Source organism: Muscardinus avellanarius (genome assembly GCF_963383645.1).
Source record: "Muscardinus avellanarius genome assembly, chromosome: X".
NCBI classification, from domain to species: Eukaryota; Metazoa; Chordata; class Mammalia; order Rodentia; family Gliridae; genus Muscardinus; species Muscardinus avellanarius.
This window is the reverse complement of record NC_137792.1, coordinates 118,936,694-118,955,868: the sequence shown is the minus strand read 5'-3', so window position 1 is coordinate 118,955,868 and position 19,175 is coordinate 118,936,694. Positions and strand designations below refer to the sequence as shown.

The 19,175-nt window shown below is 35.3% G+C and overlaps 1 protein-coding gene across 1 annotated transcript in view; it reads left to right on the top strand.

Moving 5' to 3' along the window:
- CHM (CHM Rab escort protein) overlaps positions 1 to 18,880 on the top strand; it is a gene marked incomplete at its 3' end in the record, with an annotated part of 160,434 nt that extends 141,554 nt beyond the window's left edge. The window contains exons 13-15 of the mRNA XM_080719412.1: positions 10,621 to 10,719; positions 16,326 to 16,486; positions 18,689 to 18,880. Coding sequence (XP_080575538.1) covers positions 10,621 to 10,719; positions 16,326 to 16,486; positions 18,689 to 18,880 — 452 coding nt within the window. The remainder of the gene's footprint in view (positions 1 to 10,620; positions 10,720 to 16,325; positions 16,487 to 18,688) is intronic.
- Positions 18,881 to 19,175: the final 295 nt, after the last annotated feature.

Genomic DNA, 19,175 nt, shown 5'->3' with positions numbered 1-19,175 from the left:
CCTCTGGGCTACACTCCCAGACCTATTTTTTATATTTTTATTTGGCGACAGGGTCTCTTAAACCAGCATGGCTGGCTTCGAACCTAAGCGATCCTCCTGTCTCCGCCTCCCAACCGCGGGGATTACAAGCGTGCGCCACCATGCCCGGCCTGTTATTTTTTTCTGAGCACACTAAATACCCGTTGCTAGTTCTGACACTCAGTGTGTCTTCATCTCTCTTTACTTACTTATTTCTTAAATTAGCCCATTCTTGAGGCAGCACAAACTTCTACTTGTATCCCATTGAAACAGGGTAGAAGCCTGTGACATTTCATAATGTAATTCAGAGTTGACCTGTATTATGATGCTTTATATTAAATATTCAATGACTTTGTTACACACAGTGGAGATTTTTGTAATCTTTGTAGAAGAGGATCTTACATAGGTAAGATGTTTCAGGTATCATGCAAAAATATAGAAGATATACTTCCCTCAGTGTTTCCTATTTTTCAACAATCTTAATATTTCTTTTTACAAATGATATTTGTACATTTTTTATCCTTCATCCTGTGCTATGCAGATTTTCCACTGTAATTGTAAGTGTGTGACCAAAAATGGACTTAAGACATAAAAATACCTTGTGATTCACTTTTCCCCTTTAGTCACAACTTTTCATGAATGTCGCATTGCCTTAAATTAGGATTGATTTAGAATTTATAGAAATTGTATGGATGTAAGCAAATTTTACCTTCATGTCATAGGAGAATAGTTGATATGAAAGGAACTTGCAAGGCAAATAAAGAGTTAACAAGGGAGACGCATTATACCAGTTCACTATTTTATAGTGGTAGAGAACAGGCCAGTTTCAACAATCCGCTTTTACTAATTACCTGACCTTAGGCAAGTTACTTAATCTCTCACATGCCTCAGCTTCTTTATATTAATAAGAGTAACTTCCTAATAATATATAATAATACTACATATTACATATAGATAAAATATATGTAATACATAGATTGCACATAGATACGTAATATGTAGATAACATATAAATATGCTTATATGTATATATGTAATATATAGATAATTACTACCTCAGGATTGTTATAAAAATCATATTATGAACAAGATATCACACTTATAAGTGCTCATTAAATATTGGTTTTCTGCCGGGCATGGTGGCACACGCTTGTAATCCCCGCGCTTGGGAGGCGGAGACAGGAGGATCGCTCAGGTTCGAAGCCAGCCTCTCTGGCTTAAGAGACCCTGTTTACAAATAAAAATATAAAATAGGTCTGGGAGTATAGCCTGGAGGTAGAAGGGTTTCCAGAAGCCCCAGTACCAGCAAAATAAATAAATAAATAAATATTGGTTTTCTATTTTGTGTTGTACTGGGGATTGAATCCAGACGTACTCTACCACAGAGCTGTACGCCCATCCTTTCTTTTTACTTTGAAACAGGGTTTTGCTAAATTGTGCAGGCTGGCCTTGAACCTGGTATCCTCCTGCCACAGCCTCCCAAGTATTGGAATTCTGGGCTTTCACCACCACGCCTGGCTAGTTTTCACTTTAAGACTAATTTTCAGAGTTAGAACTAAGAGTCATAGGAGTATGCTCTAGAACATGGTGGTTGCCCTTGGAGACATGTCTTAGTGGACTGAGCCAGTAAGTGATTGTTCTACATTTAATCCAGAATAATCTGCTATTTTGAAAGCAAACTCTCGCCTGGGTAACAGAAACCTGTAGGATCTTAAAAAAGCCATAATAAAACAATTAAGAACTTAAAAATCAATAATCAAGAAACAATTCAGTTTATAAATGGGCAAATTATATGACTAGGCACTTCTTAAAAGAAAAACTTCATACATTGGACTGCTTTGGGTTTTGGTGTTTTCCAGTACTGGAGCTCATACTCAGAGCACTGGGACATACTAGGCAAATCCTTTACCACTGAGCTAGTAAAAAGAACAAATAGCCCCCAAAAGAGCAAATCCATGTGGCCAATAAAAAGTTCAGCATCATTAACTACCAAAGAAATGTAGAACAAAACCACTCTGGAATACCATATCTCCGTTAGAATGGCTGTTACCCCCAAAAAAAAAAAAAAAAAAAAAAAAGGTAAGTCCTTTTGAGCATGTGGAAAAAGAAAACTTTTATCCACTGTCGGTGTGACCATGAATTAGTACAGTCATTGTGAAGAACTGTATGTAGGTTCCTCAGAAAACTAGCAGTAGGGCTACAATATAACCCACCTATCCCACTTTGAGATATATAAGGAAATATTAGTATATCCAAGAAATACCTACACATACATATTTATTGGTACACTGTTCAAATTTTTTAGATATGGAGTGGACTCTGATGTCAATCAGTCGATGAGTGGATAAAGAAATAGATGGATATTTTAATACAGTAGTATTCAGCATAAAAAGAAGATCCTGTAATTTGTAGCAAAGTTGATATTACTGGAAAACATTGTTTAAGTGAAATATGGCACACACAGAAAGACAAATATCTCATGTTTTCTCATACATGGAAGCGGTAAAGCAATTAAAAGATCTGAATATAGAGATTGCTAGGGATTGGAAATGGCTGGAAGAAAGGAAGAGACACAGTAGGTTAAGAGGGTAGATACTAAAATACAGTTAAATAGGCATATTAAGCTTTAGTGTTCTACAGCACAGTGTAGTGACTAGTTCACAATAACTTTTTATCTGTTTGATATATAATTATAAGATAGGAGGTCAGAGACTACAAGCAAAGTAAGACAAGGAGTAAATATTATGTATTGAAATATCACACTGTATCCCATAAATATGTAATATTAATCAAATATAGAAAACATGTTAAAGGAGATGTAAATGCTAACTATGCCGATTTTATCATTACACCTTTTATATGTGTATTGAATTATCACATTGTACCCCATAAATATGTATGCTTAAAATGATATGTAAAATAGCCGGGAGTGGTAGCGCACGCTTGTAATCCCCGCACTTGGGAGGTGGACACAAGAGGATCGCGCAGGTTCAAAGCCAGCCTCACTGGCTTAAGAGACCCTATTTCCAGATTTAAAAAAAATATATATAAAATTGGTCTGGGAGTGTAGCCCGGAGGTAGAAGGGTTCCATCCCCAGTACCACCAAAAAAATTTTTTTAATGATATGTAAAATAAAACCTTTAGCAAAAATTTCCTTCTCAGGGAACTAGAGATACTTTTTTGTTGGAAATAAAGATATCTTAGGTAATTTGTTAAATAAATTTTCATTACAGTGGAAAAGAAGCTAGATAGGCAAAAGCTTGACAGCTTCTTAGAAGTGTTTATTTGTGTACAAACATCAATCATAACCCATCATTAATTTAGCACCCTCTGGCGTGCTGGAGTCTCCACAAATACATTCTTCAAATAGCCGAAATATAATTTTGGAGGGATGGAGAATGGGGGTTGATTCCAGGGATATTCTACCTCCAAGCTAGAGCCTCAGCCCCGTTTTTATTTTGAAACAGGATCTGAGTTACTGAGATTGACTTCAAACCTGTGATCCTCCTGTCTTAGCCTCCCATGTACTGTTATTATAGGTATGCACCACTATACCTGGCAATGTATCCTTTTAGAACTAAAATTTTTAACAATTTTAATAACTATTTTTCTGACATGTATCATATATTTCTTTGTCAACATATACTATATAAGAGATACCATGAATGTTATTTATTTCAGTCTATTATAGTCCAGTGATGACCTTCAGGCCTATTGGGATGCTTGGATCTGGATCTATTTGATCCTATGCTAAATGGCCCTATAACTGTGTTTTTGTCATTTCTTGCACCTCCATTTTATGCATCTTTTTTCCTTCCCCTCTGTCAGGCCGTTGTTTTGCATCTGACATGTAGCAGCATATTCTACTGACCCCCCCCTTTCCGTTTATTTGCCATTCATAATCTGCAAAGGGCCAGAAAACAAGATTGCTATGCTTTCTAACCTTGTATTAAATATTTACAGAAGGAAGTTCTTAGTGAGTGGTTGTATTAATCGGTGAGCAAGATAGTCATATTCAGCTTGGGTGCTTACAAGTGTTTTGTAGGAGGAAGAGCAGGTGTACTCTCTGGTTTGGGGCGGTGTGCAAAAAGTCCTCTGAATAAGGGGGACATTATTGTAATTGCAGTATAAATTATAGGCCAATATTATGTTGGTATTTTGATACAACTGATAAGTAATATATAGCTTTTCTAAGTAACCCTAGGTTAGCCTAGGTCTTGTGTCCTTTTTAAAGTAGTAAAATTTATATTTTCAAAAATCTTATCAAACAACTAAAATTTCCCTTAGCTAATTTTAACTTAATGAAATTGTTATATATTCTTAATTAGTTACTGTGTTTTTCAAGGCTAAAGCAGTCGTTTTTCAATTCATTATTTAGGACATAGCATTTATTTTCTACTCATCTTTTCTTATATTCTAATTGAATTTAGTCTCTGATTTATTTTCTTTTGTGTATGTGTGTGTGTGGTACTGGGGATGGAGCCCAGGGGCATTCTACCTCCTAGCTACACCCCAGCTCTATTTTTTATACTTTATTGAAACAGGGTCTCAATGAGTTGCAAAGGGCAGCTAAGGCTGTCCGTGAACCATCATCCTCCTTTCTCAGCCTGCCTAATGCTGGGATTACAAGCGTGCGCCACCACACCTGGTTTATTTTTTTAAAAATCATTTTGCATGAGCAGAATATCTCTGCAGCCCTTCCATGTAATATTCAAATTCATGAAGTTTGCATTTATTATGCATGTTCTAGTCATTTTGAGTTTCTTTTTTCTGTACATGATAATCAGGTAATAACAACTATTTTATTCTGGGATCTGTTATTTGAGGAAGTTCTTTACCTTTGATATGATTATATATTTTTCAATATGTAATATGAAAATATATTTTATATATTCAAAATAATAATCTAGAAATTTATGTAGGTTCTGGCTTCTATGCTGTTTTCTGCGCTTACAAGCCTATTAAGTAAATTCTGTATACCTTTTATACAAATGATTTCTGGGCATCATGGTGCACACTTGTAACCCTAGCATTTGGGAGGCTGAGACAGGAAGCTCGCAATTTGCATACAGTCTCATCTACTTAATGAGGCCTTTTGGAACTCAGTAAGACCCTGTTTCAAAATACAGAATAGAAAATAAGGCTGGGGATATAGCTCAAAGGTAAAATGCCCTGGGCTCCATCTACCCCCAGTACTAGATAAAAAATGAATTTAGATAATAATTTTCAATGTCTTCTTTTTCATTTGCTGTTTGAAAATGTTATATTTTAAATTACTCGTATTAGTATTGTCATGAAACATAGATTTTTTTCAAGTAAACTAATTTTATCTTGTCATCTCAAACTTATACTGTAGGTGGGTTTTTTTGAATTTTATAAAAATACAGTTCATAGTTTTTCATCGTTGGATTAATAACTCAAACTGTATGCCACATGTCATCAAACTCAATCTCTCATTTGGCATTAAAAGAATATGTGTTTCTGACCTTTCCTATGTTATTGACAAAGACATGTATTTCTTGTGCTTTATCCTATAAATTATATTTGGCCTTTATGCATATCTAAAAGATAAGTTATGAGCCCCATCAACCCCTTATACATAAATTCCTTTTACCTAGTTTTGAAGTATAACAAAGTATAACAAAGCAGACTTCCTAACTAGCCTATTTATCAAGATTCCTTAAAAGCATTTACAAAAAATTTGCCAGCTTCTGTTGACTGTTGTATGTGGTAACCTCAGAAGCTTGAGGAATAGGCTCTGGTTTGTTTTGTTTTTTTCCCCACCTTGCATTTATTTGCTTAGGTTTTATATTCACATTTGTAATAACATCCATTTTTAGTATAAAAATCTGTCATCGTCGAAAGAATCGTGACTATCAGTAACGAGTTAACCTCATAAAACTTTCAAAATATAAAAGGCTTAAATCCTCCCTTTTTTTTTGTCATGAGGATGCTGACACGAGAGACAAACTCATTTGGCTAAGCAGGTATAGAGAGAGCGGTCTTAAAAACAGACCCATAGAATTATCCTTTATCACTCTATAGTCACTTGTAAGAGATATCAGTGATCCAAACTAAGTTTTAGAGAACTGAATGTTTGTTATTACTTCTAACTTTGTGTTAATTGATTTCTGACTTCTGCATTTCAGATACTGCTTTTGTATAATGCTGGCAATCAGCATCCTTCATCAAAGTTTTTCAAGGATTACCCTTACATTCAGGGAATTAAGTTTATTTTGAAAAAAAGGTTTTTAAATGCCCGTATAAATCTAAGCATATTCCAGTGCAGGCTTTATGATAGAGAATAGCTCATTATGCTGTCTTTTTAATCCAGTAATCCTTTAAGCAGTTGCTAAATAAAATAAAAGGAGACTAATTTTCAAATAGTAGAGGTAGTGTTTAAATTGTTTTCAGTTGTTTATAATTTCACATGGTGCCTGTGAGAAACATTTCCACTTCTCATGCATATTCCACAGTCTTAATTGTCAATTGTTACTAATGAAACATAATGCTTTTAGGAAGGTATTTTACCCAGCTCATCTGACTTGTGGCCATTTTTCGCTTTTATTGAGCTACTTGATTCTGTGGGAGATGAACTACTCATGAGATGCAAAGAAATATTGCACATAGAGAGCTATGTTAGTTAAAAATGTGATAGTAGGTTCTATAGGTTTGGTTTGGTTTTAGAATTTTGATGATTGTTACAATATAATTGTACATCATAGTGAGATGCAAAGGGATATACATACACAACATCTCTTGGTTTGGTCTCGAGTTTACCTTATGGCCTTCATGTCTTCGAATTTGTGTTCATATACCTGTTGTACACTTTTAAGTTGACATATACAATTTTTCATCACGTGGCTCAAGTAATTGCAAAGAATATAATTTCTGACTTTATAAATATTATTCATAGTTGTAAAAACTATAACATTACTCGTTTAAATATACTCAGTGAAATCTAAATAGCAAAGAGATTTGATACCCACCAGCATCTATTTTAAAAATTAATGGAAATAGATTTTGTTTAAAAATTGTATGGCAGTAAGCTTCTAAGCATTTAATTTTTTCATTTTGATCCAGTGATATTACTTGTGCAAATTAATCTGTCAAAGTATAGATTTGATAAATAATCATTAAACACAAAGAATACAATTTATTGAAAGGCATCACTTAATGAAGTGGAAAGAGGTCAAGGTGAACATCTATACAGTGACTCCCATATTATAGTTAGTATACCTTGCAAAGAGTCCTTGTGTATCCTTTTGCACACCCCAGTTTGAGGACCGCTGGCTTAAATGATTGGCTGTGTCTTCTGCAAGAAATTATAACAATCACATAACATCATTCAGTAACTGAGACAAGCGCACCAAAGGCAGACCACCTGGCTTGAATTCTAGCTCCGAGTCCCAGCTATTCCTTTTATTAGTTGCATGATATGGGGAAATCTCCCATCCCCCAATGTCCGTCAGTTTTCTCACCTATAGGATGAGGATAACTGCTCTTGCATAAATGAAATGAAATACTGCTTATGTGTCAATAGTGTAGAATAACGATACATGCCCATTAGCTGTACAATCAATTCTAGTTATTTTTAATTCTTCTGGGGACTCTATAGATAGGTGTTTAATAACATTTCTCAGGCAGATTTGAGTATGATTTCTTTTTTCCTTGCATCTGTCCTAGTAGGGAAAATAATTTTCTATATTTCATGTAAAACTAGTGAGATTTTCATCATACATATGTACATCTAGATATATTGATATGTGCATGCATGTCTGTTCCACCATGTGAGTATTAATGTATGTCTATGACAAAGAAGCAAATTATCATTAGCAATAAACCTTTATCGATCACCCACTCTAAGAAAAGTTGTATTGACAAAGAATCAGAAAATGGTTTCTAAGGCTTGCTCCTTAAATTTAAATTTTAAATTTGATGGAATTTCAAAAATAATCTGAATTCTAACAACACCATCAACAATCTCTGATTTTAAGAAAACCAAAATAGTTTCAGAATAACCTATACAAGGAAGTGACTTAGGCAACAAGGAAAAAAATGTGTAGAAAGAAAAAGCTGCTTATACCTTGAGTTTGCAGATCAATGGATAATATAGCATCTGAGTAGTCAAATTATCTTCTCTTTGGCAGCACATATATGAGGCAAAGTTGAATATACAGACATTGTTATTGGGGTTATGAATGTCTAAGAATTGCGATGAGATTCATTAAATACAAGATACCAATATGAGCTTGCTAATAGAAATTTGTATTAGTATTAGCTGAATTGCACTTTTATGTTGTTAGGAAAAAGAATGATATAGTTACATTGTGTACTTCTTTAAATACCTATCTTGTTTGATAGAACTGATAATTTAGTGATGAAGATATTTTTGAACTCTACTCTCTATTTGTATTCAGGTCCATCTGCTTTTTTCCTGATAAATATTAATTGAATAGGAAAGAACTGGAAAGTTGAGAACTATGCTGTGAGCATTGATCTTTTATGAGACCTTGGGATGAAGAATGGTAGAGTCATTCTTGCATATTTTATCTGGAATTTCTGACTTTTGTATTTACACTTCCTTTGCAATTGCATAATTGTCTAGGGATTTTGTGTGTGTGTGTGTGTGTGTGTGTGTGTGTGTGTGTGTGTGTGGTACTGGGGATGGAACCCAGAGACATTGTACCTTCGAGCTCCACGCCCATCTTGATTTTATTTCTTATTCGGAAAGAGGGTCTTGCTAGGTTGATAAGAGTCTCACTGTTTACTGAGGCTGTCCTTGAACCTGCAGTCCTCCTATCTCAGCCTCCCAAGTAACGGGATTATAAGCATGTGCCACCATGCCTGGCTTGTCAAGGGAGTTTAAGCCCCATTCCCAACAACATTAAACAGCATCAAAAATTTAAATTAATTATAAATCATTTTGTTGTGAAATCTTATTTTTGAAATATTTAGTACCATACATAAAATATCACAGAACCAACGGGAATCATTGTTAAATTCACATAAAAATCCTTAAGTAAAATAGATCATTTGTTAGGCCATAAATAATTCAGGAAGCATCCTAGAAGATCACTTTCTTTCTTAGACCATGATGAGAGGACTACAAAATTTGATTTTAGAACACAATTAAGCCAGGCCTGGTGGCGCATGCTTGGAATCCCAGCACTTGAGGCTGAGACAGGAAGAATGCACAGGTTCGAAGCCAGCCTCAACTACTTAGTGAGGCTCTCAGCAACTTAATGAGACCTTGTTTCAAAATAAAAATATAAAATAGGTCTAGGAATGTAGCCCAGAGGTGGAAAGCCCCTGGGTTCCAACTCCAGTACCACAAGAAAAAAGAACCCATCGTTAAGAGTCCCTCAATTTATTCTTAAGATATTTTAGAGTAGTTTAATATGGAATGGATTTTGATAACTAAACTCTTGGAGAAGAAGTAAATATGCTTTTCTTCTGGTGTATCAAGAGGAGAAATGCCTTAGTGATTTATCTTCTCTAATATATTCTTTCTGCTATTATTTTATTCTACTCCATGCAAGCCCTTTTCTAGAACGATAAGAATTTCTCTCATTTAGGTATCTCCTTAGTCCTTTCTTTCAGTAAATATGACTTTGTTCCAGCCTTCACCTTTGTGCATAGAGCCCTTTAGGAGTTCTAATAGCCTTACTATTTCTATTTCTATGAAGGGCTTTTTTATACATGTTATTTTCTAACCTAAACATTCTCCCTGGCCCCATGAACTTTTAAATGCAAAAGAAAAGTGATTTGGGATTCCTGGAAATATTATATAGATTATTTTGACCTCTGCTATTTTATAGAATTTCAGGTGTATGTATGTTTCAAACTAAGCCAACAGTGTTCTCCAAAAGGTTTTAGAGAACCTTGTAATAAATTATTTGTTGTTCACTTACCAACAAATTGTACATAAATTGATTCTTCTGTCCAGAACAGAAAGTGTGTTCTTCTCAGAAAATACTCTACTTTCAGCTTTTCTTAATACCATTCTTTTGGTCCTTTATCTATCTTCTTTAAGAAATTCGTAATTTAGGCCCTTTTCTATGAATTAATGTTTTCCTAAACATTTCTTCTCAGTTCTACAAAAGTAACCTCAACTGCTACCTCTTCTGGAGTCTTAATGTGATTTCTTATAGATATTCATTAAAACATTTTAACAGCCGGGCGTGGTGGCGCACACTTGTAATCCCCGCGCTTGGGAGGCAGAGACAGGAGGATCGCGCAGGTTGGAAGCCAGCCGCGCGCGCTGGCTTAGGAGACCCTGTTTCCAAATTTTAAAAAGTATAAAAATAGGTTTGGGAGTGTAGCCTGGAGGTAGAAGGAGGGCTTCCAGAAACCCCAGTACTACCACCAAAAAAACAAACAAACAAAAAAAACATTTTTTAACTGCTCAATTAGCATATTCCATATAATAGAGATTTTACATGTCACATTATCACTAGATTATAAGCTCTTTGAAGGTCCTGAGGAGTCACAACTTTCTCAGTTATTACCCATGATTTCAGCTTCATGCCTTGAATATTAGTAAAAAAAAAAAAGAGTTGTGATGAGCAGGAAGACAAAATATTACTTTCTCTTTACAGATTTGGTTCATTTGACTTGTACATCTTCTAAAACAGCAAGAGAAGATTTAGAGCCAGTGGTGGAGAAGTTGTTTATTCCATATACAGAAATGGAGAGAGGTAAGAAAAATCAGCAGTGATCCATGACGGAAAGGTAGTGTAACTGTCATGCTCCTCTTGAATACCTCATGGAAGTTTCTGCAACCTCATCTGTAATATGAGACATTTCATCAACAACTTTAATATTTTATTAGTATGGTTGCACACAGTATCTGCCGAACATGGAGAAAATACTAATGTTAAAGGGAAAATAAACAAAATACATTTACACCAAAACTGTGTAGCTAAGCACCAGAGTATCCATTTACATGAATATATTCGTGCAGAGAAAAAGACTATAAAGAAATTTCTCAATTTTGATAGGATTATGGCAACTTACCTTATAATTTTCTTTATTGTATAGGTTTTTTTTAACAAAGAGAATATATTCCTTTATCAGAAATATTTACCTTTAAGTAAAAAGTTGATTCAGCTGACAGAAGATTCAAATATTAATGAGCACATGTCAGAATCTTTCATAATTAGTAATTGTTTTCTAATGCATAGCATGCTAGTTATAGATATTTAGCTCTAAGAAGTATACATGCTTCCTATTCATTTTGGATGAATTTTTAACCACCCCCCATGATGTGGTAGCTCACAGAGCTATGAATGGAGCAAGTCCGGTTCTGTGCCTAAGTCTTTGAACAATAGCATGATGGATCTTCTTCATTTATATGAAGAAAAGGTTATTTTAAGTGTAGTGTTTTCATGTCTACTTGAGTCTTGCTTACTTCCATTAATTCAATTATATTCATTTTCTTTGAATATAATTGCCTCAGATAACTATTTTTTACTCCTACCTGTTCCATTTCCTTTTAACTCATCTCCTTTGTGTGCAGCTTGTCAATGCAGTGATTGTGCAGAAAGAGGTGTTTACATAAAAAGACAATTCCATACTCAGGAACTAATATCAATATAATCAATTTCTCTTTTACTGCCAAAATCAAGTCATATTATAAAAAGTTTAATTTATAATTGCCATCATTTATATTTTATTCATTTAAAAGTTAAGTTATAACTGTAATCCCAGTACTTGGGAGGCTGAGACAGGAGGATCGCAGGTTCATGGACAGTGTCAGCAAGTAGCGCGATTCTCATCAACCACTAAGACCCTGTTTCAAAATAGAACATAAAACAGGGCTTGAATAGAGCTCAGAAGGAGAGTGCCCTTGGATTCAATCCCCAGACACACACACACACACACACACACACACACACACACACACACACGGAAACCTGGATATTTTTGTCATTTCTGAAATTTTTCATAACCTTTCTGTTATAAATTCATTGTGTGATGGTCTCAGATAATACACTAAATTTGAATTATGTATCATTTCTCTTTTTAAATGCATTTACTTTTCTGTTTAGAAACTCAAGCTGGAGCATATCACATGTTCACTATCTAGCATCCTTTAGCCACTTTGGATTTTCAAACATTAATCTTAATGGTTAAAGTGATCCCATTTTGAAATGATGTATTGTTTAGAACCTGAGTGAAGTTCTTTAGTAAGAACTATGTGCTCAGAGGGGTCCTCAGGTGCACCGAGGCACTGAAAAGCTAGTTTTCACTGACACATAGGCCTTTTTATCATCAGGATGAGGTAGTGGTCATATTTTAATTAAAATGTCAGAACAAATACTGTTGGAGTTATTGAAAATGAATCACCAGATAAAGCGAGCACTGGGCCATGGCAGGTCAAAGAGGCAAAGTCACCTGGAGAAGAGAACTCAATTCATTTTCCTGACTAAATGAGGAAGAATGAACTTTATGAGGAATATGAACTTTTAATACATTAAAGCACATTCTTCTCTCTATCAAAAGCAAAAGCTCATATTTTCACAGATTGATAGCTTCTACTATATTTTTATTATTTGACAATCATGAAGCCTTATGCTTTGCAGCATTGTAAATATTTTACACTAAAACATGCATCAAAGGAATAATATTATTTGGCCTCTTCAGCTTTTTCTTTGAGCTCTTCATCCCGTATGGTGCTGTGTATCATAAGCCTTTGTGAAGTCAGCCTAGTCATACTTTACAAGGAAGCTCACTTCTTGAAGAAGATACTCTCTTCAACTATGTACTCTTTTTCATGTTGTATCTGAGAAATCCCAGTAGGGTTCTGAAAGATATTCCCTCTTTCTTGCCTTTTCACTTTCCATGTGTCAGCCAAAGCTCTTGAAATTCTTGAGATGTGCTCTGGCTTAGGAAGTAGTCGTACTAATACTTCTAAGAGCCCTAACTGCCAGATTCCTTTAAGAACGGAGATCTCTAAACCTTCCTCTCTTTCTTAATCCAAAGAAACACCAGGCGTTCTATGCTTAACGAACCTTATTTTGCAGGTGAGTGAATGAGGTCATTGCTTATTATTCATAAATGCTTTAGTTCTTTGGTACTCCAGAATAGGCTCCAAGTAACTGAGAGAGATATACAAAGTGAGCAGTATGTGCCAGTTTCACTGTTTGAACTATCCAAAGTGGTTTCTTATTTTACCCAGCAAACCAAGACTTTCAGTACAGATTGAAAGAAGGATTTCAATAGTAGTACATCTTTTTGTTGGGTTTTGTTTTCTTTTGCGGTACTAGAGAAGGAACTGAGCGATTTTCTACCTCTGAGTTATAACCCCAGCCCCATTTTTTATTCTTTATTTTAAAATAGGTTCTCAGTCAGCTGTAAAGGACCTCACCAAGTAGCTGAGGCTGGCCACGAACCAAGATCCTCCTGTCTCAGCCTCCCGAATGCTGGGATTGCAAGCGTGCACCATCACGCCCGGCAGAATAGCAGTATTATCTTGACATGTCTAAAATATAGTGTCATCAGTGCACCATCAGCTTTCTCTTTTACCTTCCACTGCGTGTGGCTTGTGGAGTTACCCTATTCTGTATCATTAATTTCTCCCTCAAAAAGCACCGCTTCCTATGAAGAATTTCCCCTTATATGCATAAGTTTGATAGTGGTAGCTGGAAAGGAGGTTAAGTACTTGTTGCTCCATAAAAGTAAGTGTCACAATTCTCTTTGGTATTTTTCCTGTCTAGATGCAATCAGGGCTACTCTGCCGGTAGACTAGTGCAGCCTAGTTTGCTATCTCCCTACACATGGCATGCAGCTGTGGATCACTTTCTTGTTTTTATTGGAGTTGCCATAGTTGCTTTTCTTCTGTCTGCTCTATTCACTACTTACTTGAGTATAACCGGCCCAAGTTCTCATTCCAAATAACCCATTCCTTCTTCAGTCCTTCACACTATCTCACAATGAAATGAGCTATGGGAGAAAGCCACTTCTCCTGGCAAATTGCAATGCAGCCCCAGCCAAAGCTCAGCAGCTCTAATATTTTTTGACCGTTGTGTACTTCACAACTATGTGTTATTTTTTCCAACTAACTCTCTGCCTCAAAGAAAGGTGAAGCAATTATATGTCTCTTTGAAGGTTTTAAGGTCAAAGCTTGATAGCTCCCTTGGGTCCAGAGTATTTATATATATTTTTTTTTCGATACTGGGGTTGGAACCCAGGGGCATTCTACGTCCAAGCTACTTCCCACCCCTACTTGTTATTCTTTATTTTGAAACTGGGTCTCACAAGTTGCAAAGGGCCTCACTAAGTAGCTGAGGCTGACCTTGACCCGAGATCCTCCTATCTCAGCCTTCCAAATGCTGGGATGACAAGCATGCGCCATCAGGCCCAGCAGAGTATTTATCTTAAGTCTATATCAACATGTCTCTCCATGTGGTTCCTTTTCAAAGCCTTAACCTCTGCGAAATTTCTTTCCTGTAGCTGATTGGCTTATTCATTTCCCTCTACTTCTGTTGAATGAAAACTCTCCTCTGAGCTGGAACTTTGGTAAAATACACGATAAGCTCTCCTAGTATATGCATATAAATGGGAGATCTGGTGTCACAATTCATAAGTGGTATGCTTAATAATTAATCTTTTATGATTTAGTGAATCTAAATTTACCATATGGTTTTAGCTGTGAAATACGAGCCCTTTGTGGTTTTTTGTTTTGTCAATAATAAATAGGTTTTTTCATCTAGTGTGTACCTACATGAAGTTAGTGATACCTTAGACAGATAGGTCTTTGCATTGAAAATGGACACCTAAAGACTTTTCCCACTCCAAAGTTTCTTCATCCTGTCACACTAATAATTGTGGATTATTCAGGATGAACTAGAAAAATAACATTTGATATTCTTACAGTAGAGATGTTCTAAATTAAATATAATAAAATCCTATTTATTCAAAATTGGAGAATAGAATATTCTTGTTAGTTTAATACTGTAATTAGCTGAAATTTTCTCCACATTGATTACCAATTTAACAATAACTGTAATTAACTAGATAATTATACCTTTAGCATCTTTTTTATGACTTCACAAGGTTTTTCATAGCCATGGGCAATCTTCATAAACATCTATTATTATCATCATACTGAATTTGAATTTTTGTTTAGATACAGGGTAGAGAAAATTTTATAGTCAATAAGTATAATAACAGCAATATTATCTATTGTTAACCAAAGAAATTTAATTATAACATTTTTAAACAATTGAGGCAGAGAAATGATTTTCAAGATGGTAAGAAATAGGTTTTAAGAATTGAGGTTAACAAGCTCACACCTTTTTATAAGCACATCACACTTTGATTTTACTTGAAAACAGGATTAAAATAAATTCAGAAACTATTAAATATCTGTTTTGTGCTAGGTCCTGTGTAGGGGAACAAATAAAAAGAGGAGAGTAAGGACTGAGTTTGCCTCATGTGTGTATCTCCAGCTACTATGTCAGTGCCTAACAATAGATGCTCACTGTTAATGGAGACTCTGTGCTCAAAACAGTGTTGTTTCATGACCTTATCTTTGTTACTTGTTTGTTGCCATTAGTTTTGTAATCCATTATGGCAAAGCATTTGAATGTGAATTAAAATGTCAAAGTTTGAATTCTATACATACTATTTTTCATCATAGATTTATTGAGATATTTTATTCCATATGATTTACCCAAAGTAAAATACTTAATATACTCACAAAATTGTCCAAAAATTATTACCAATTTAAGAACATTCCTGTCACCCCCGAAATAAGCTTCATATTCATTAGCATGCACTCTATGTTTGACCCTGTTTATCCCCAGCCCCAACCTCTAATTCCTATCTTTATAGGTTTGCTTATTTTGGACATCTTCAAATAATACATGTATCTTGGATATATGTATTATTAGCTCACCATGTAATTTATCAAGTTAATTTGTCCATTTGAAACACAAGAAAGTCAAATTATGTTATCTTTTCACTTCATGGGAATAATTTAAGGATGAATATGTTCATGAGTCCTTTGATGCTTAATGAGATGTAATAGAAATTCAAGGGAGTTTGATTAGAGTTAAATTGAATTAACTTACTCATCAAAATAATTTTTAAAATGTAACTTAGGTTGAAAAGCCATCATTGCTAAAATACAATACACTTATATTAGAGTTTATGGATACATATTTGCTAATTTTCATATACACAGCTTTGATTTATTAGCATGCCTAGTTATGGCTTTATTGGTAATTGGGTACATAGTGTAGCAATCAACAAGCATATTGTGTTTGAGGAGGTAAATAAAATTTATTTCTACATTTAGAAAATGAAGAAGTTGAAAAGCCAAGAATTCTATGGGCTCTCTACTTCAACATGAGAGATTCTTCAGATATTAGTAGGAACTTCTACAATGATTTGCCATCCAATGTTTATGTGTGCTCTGGCCCAGACAGTGGTTTGGGAAATGATAATGCAGTCAAACAGGTAAGACTATTGGTATTTCCTAGTTCTTTATTAAGAAGTAGGTGGTATAGAAAGTACTTTCTGTTTCTCTGTAAGGACGGAAAAGAGATTATAAAAATATCTCTTTTACTTAATACCCTCTCTGAAATTAACCCCTAAATATTTTTCTCTGTGAATTGTAAGACTACCTTAAATACATTTTATCAAATATCTTCACTTATTTAAATATAATGAATTATAAGAGATTATGAGCTGGGCATGGCCTATAATCACAGTACTTTGGAGGCCAAGACAGGAGGAATATAGGATATAGGTTGAAGATCAGCCTCAGCAACTAGTGAAGCCCTCTTTCAAAACATAAAAGATAAAAAAGGGCTGGGGTTGTATCTTGGAGGTAGAATGTCTCTGGGTTCAATCCCCAGTACAAAGAGAGAGAGAGGGATAGAAATTATGTATGAGTTCTATTGTGGCAGTAAAAATAGAAGATTTAGAAATATATTTTCATAAAATGATTTGAAAACGCTAGTATTTTAAAGAAATCCCACTTCTAAGTTCAACACTTGTCAATGTATTATTTTTCAATACACAAACTTTTTTTCCCTTAAATCCCAAATCATTTCAAGAAGGGTGTAGGTAGTAAACAGCATACCATATGTAACTTTCACAATGATTGTAATGCACTTTTTTAAAAATAACTGTAATATAGTTCTTCACAATTAACATGATTTCATTAATGTTTTCACACTTGGCAATGTCCCAAGAGCTGTTATAGTTGCTGAGAAGTAAGGTAAATACAAGTGGAAGTTTGTGACAGTGCTCCTGGGCAAGGCTATGAGGAGAGGCAGCTTCATACATGCTGCCAAAAGCAAACTGTGATTCCATTAAGCAGAAGCTTCATATGCATATGCAAATAGACTTTTCTGCCCTTGACTGGAAGGAAAAAGTGGGAAATATTTTTTCAGGCACATGCCTAAACTTTGCTCAACTAGAGTTGAAACATTTGTGTATTAAACCAATAAATGGATAATTTAACATTGTTTTAAGATGGCAGATGGCAGGGATCTGATTTCATTCCCACCAGGGGCAGGTATCCTTTAGTAGCAAATAGCCTCATTGAACCTTTAATCTAATTTTAATCATAGCAGCAAGGCTGCGAACAATGACCAGGATACAAACATCAGTAGTCTTTTGCCAAAAACTGTGTTTCATCTTCAGAGTCTAATGGTGATCCTGGCAAGTCATATGTAGCCAATGATATCAAACAAAAGCAGGAAATCACATCTCTCATCCATCATTCTATTACTGTAATGGAAAACCAAGATGGCTCAAGAGCTGCATTTTGGCTTAAACCAATCAAGTCATTTTTACTTTGATGTTCCAACTTTATGAGCAGAAATTGCCAACAAGATTTTAGCCAGGTACCTTAGGTTGTTTTTACCCTGACAAAACTGTATTTTCATGTATGTATTTTTACAGTGCTGGGAATTGAACCCAGGGGTGCTCTGCCTCTGAATTGTACCCTTAGCCCTTTTTAAATGTCTTTAAATTTTGAGATAGTGTCTCACTAAGTCACTGAGAATGGCCTTGAACTTTGATCCTCCTGTCTCAGCCTCCAATAGGCATGTGCCACCATGCCAGGCTATAAAATTTTAAGTTTAAGCCCAAATGGCAGGGCTATTAAATAAAAGCTTATTTAATTATAAAGGCTTATTTAATTCAAGTCCCAGTCTGATTATAATTAGCCAGGTATGGTGATATATGCCTGTAATCCCAGGACTTGGTAGGTTCTTGGGGGGAGTTTTTGAAGAGGAGTTTGAAGCTGGAAAGTAAACAGAATTTTATTTTCCATAGATCCCTCTGAGGGTGCGTACAGGTGGATTACAAGGGGGAATCCTAAAGGCAAGAAAACTAGTCCAATTCAGAATGTCACAATTGTCTCTCTGAACAATGGTGCATACCTGAACCAAATCAATGGGGAAGGTTCAGGGAGAGTCAAGGAACAGAAGAGGAGTGACTCAGGAGGCTGAGGCAGGAGATCCAGAGAAAAGATCATGAAATCGAGAAAGCCAAGGTTTGGAAAGTCATGCATACTGATAACGTACAAGTAGTGTAATCCAGTGAAAGAACAGGTGAAGGGTGACAGTTTTTTTAAATAGTGCCAGAAATGCACATACATTTTAAGTCAATGTCTCTAAACTGTTTTATCCTTTCATTCTTGGCCAGGCTGAAACAATATTCCAGCAAATCTGTCCCAATGAAGACTTCTGCCCACCCCCACCAAATCCTGAAGATATTGTCCTTGATGGAGACAGTTCACAACCAGAGGCTTCAGAATCCAGTGTAATCCTAGAGGCCAGCTCAGAGACTCCCAAGGAAAGCACAAACCTGGAAAACCCAGAGGCGCCCTCCAAATGATGGCTCTAATCCAAACTCAGAAGCCCACTTTGGAAATTCCTACTGGCCTCCAAATCTTTTTGCTGGATGGAAGGACTATTTGGAAATACTGGAAATCAACAGCCAATTGACAGACAGAATTATAAGAAGAAGGTCACAGAAATCCAAAAGTGGATTTTTCCTTAAAGAGGACATTCCTAACCCAAAACACGTGCAAAGCACATTTATTTGCTTGTTTTAAGATATCAAACCTATGAGATTAGCAGAAGAAAATTACAATGGAACTGATGGTCAGAAATATAACTATGGACATTAA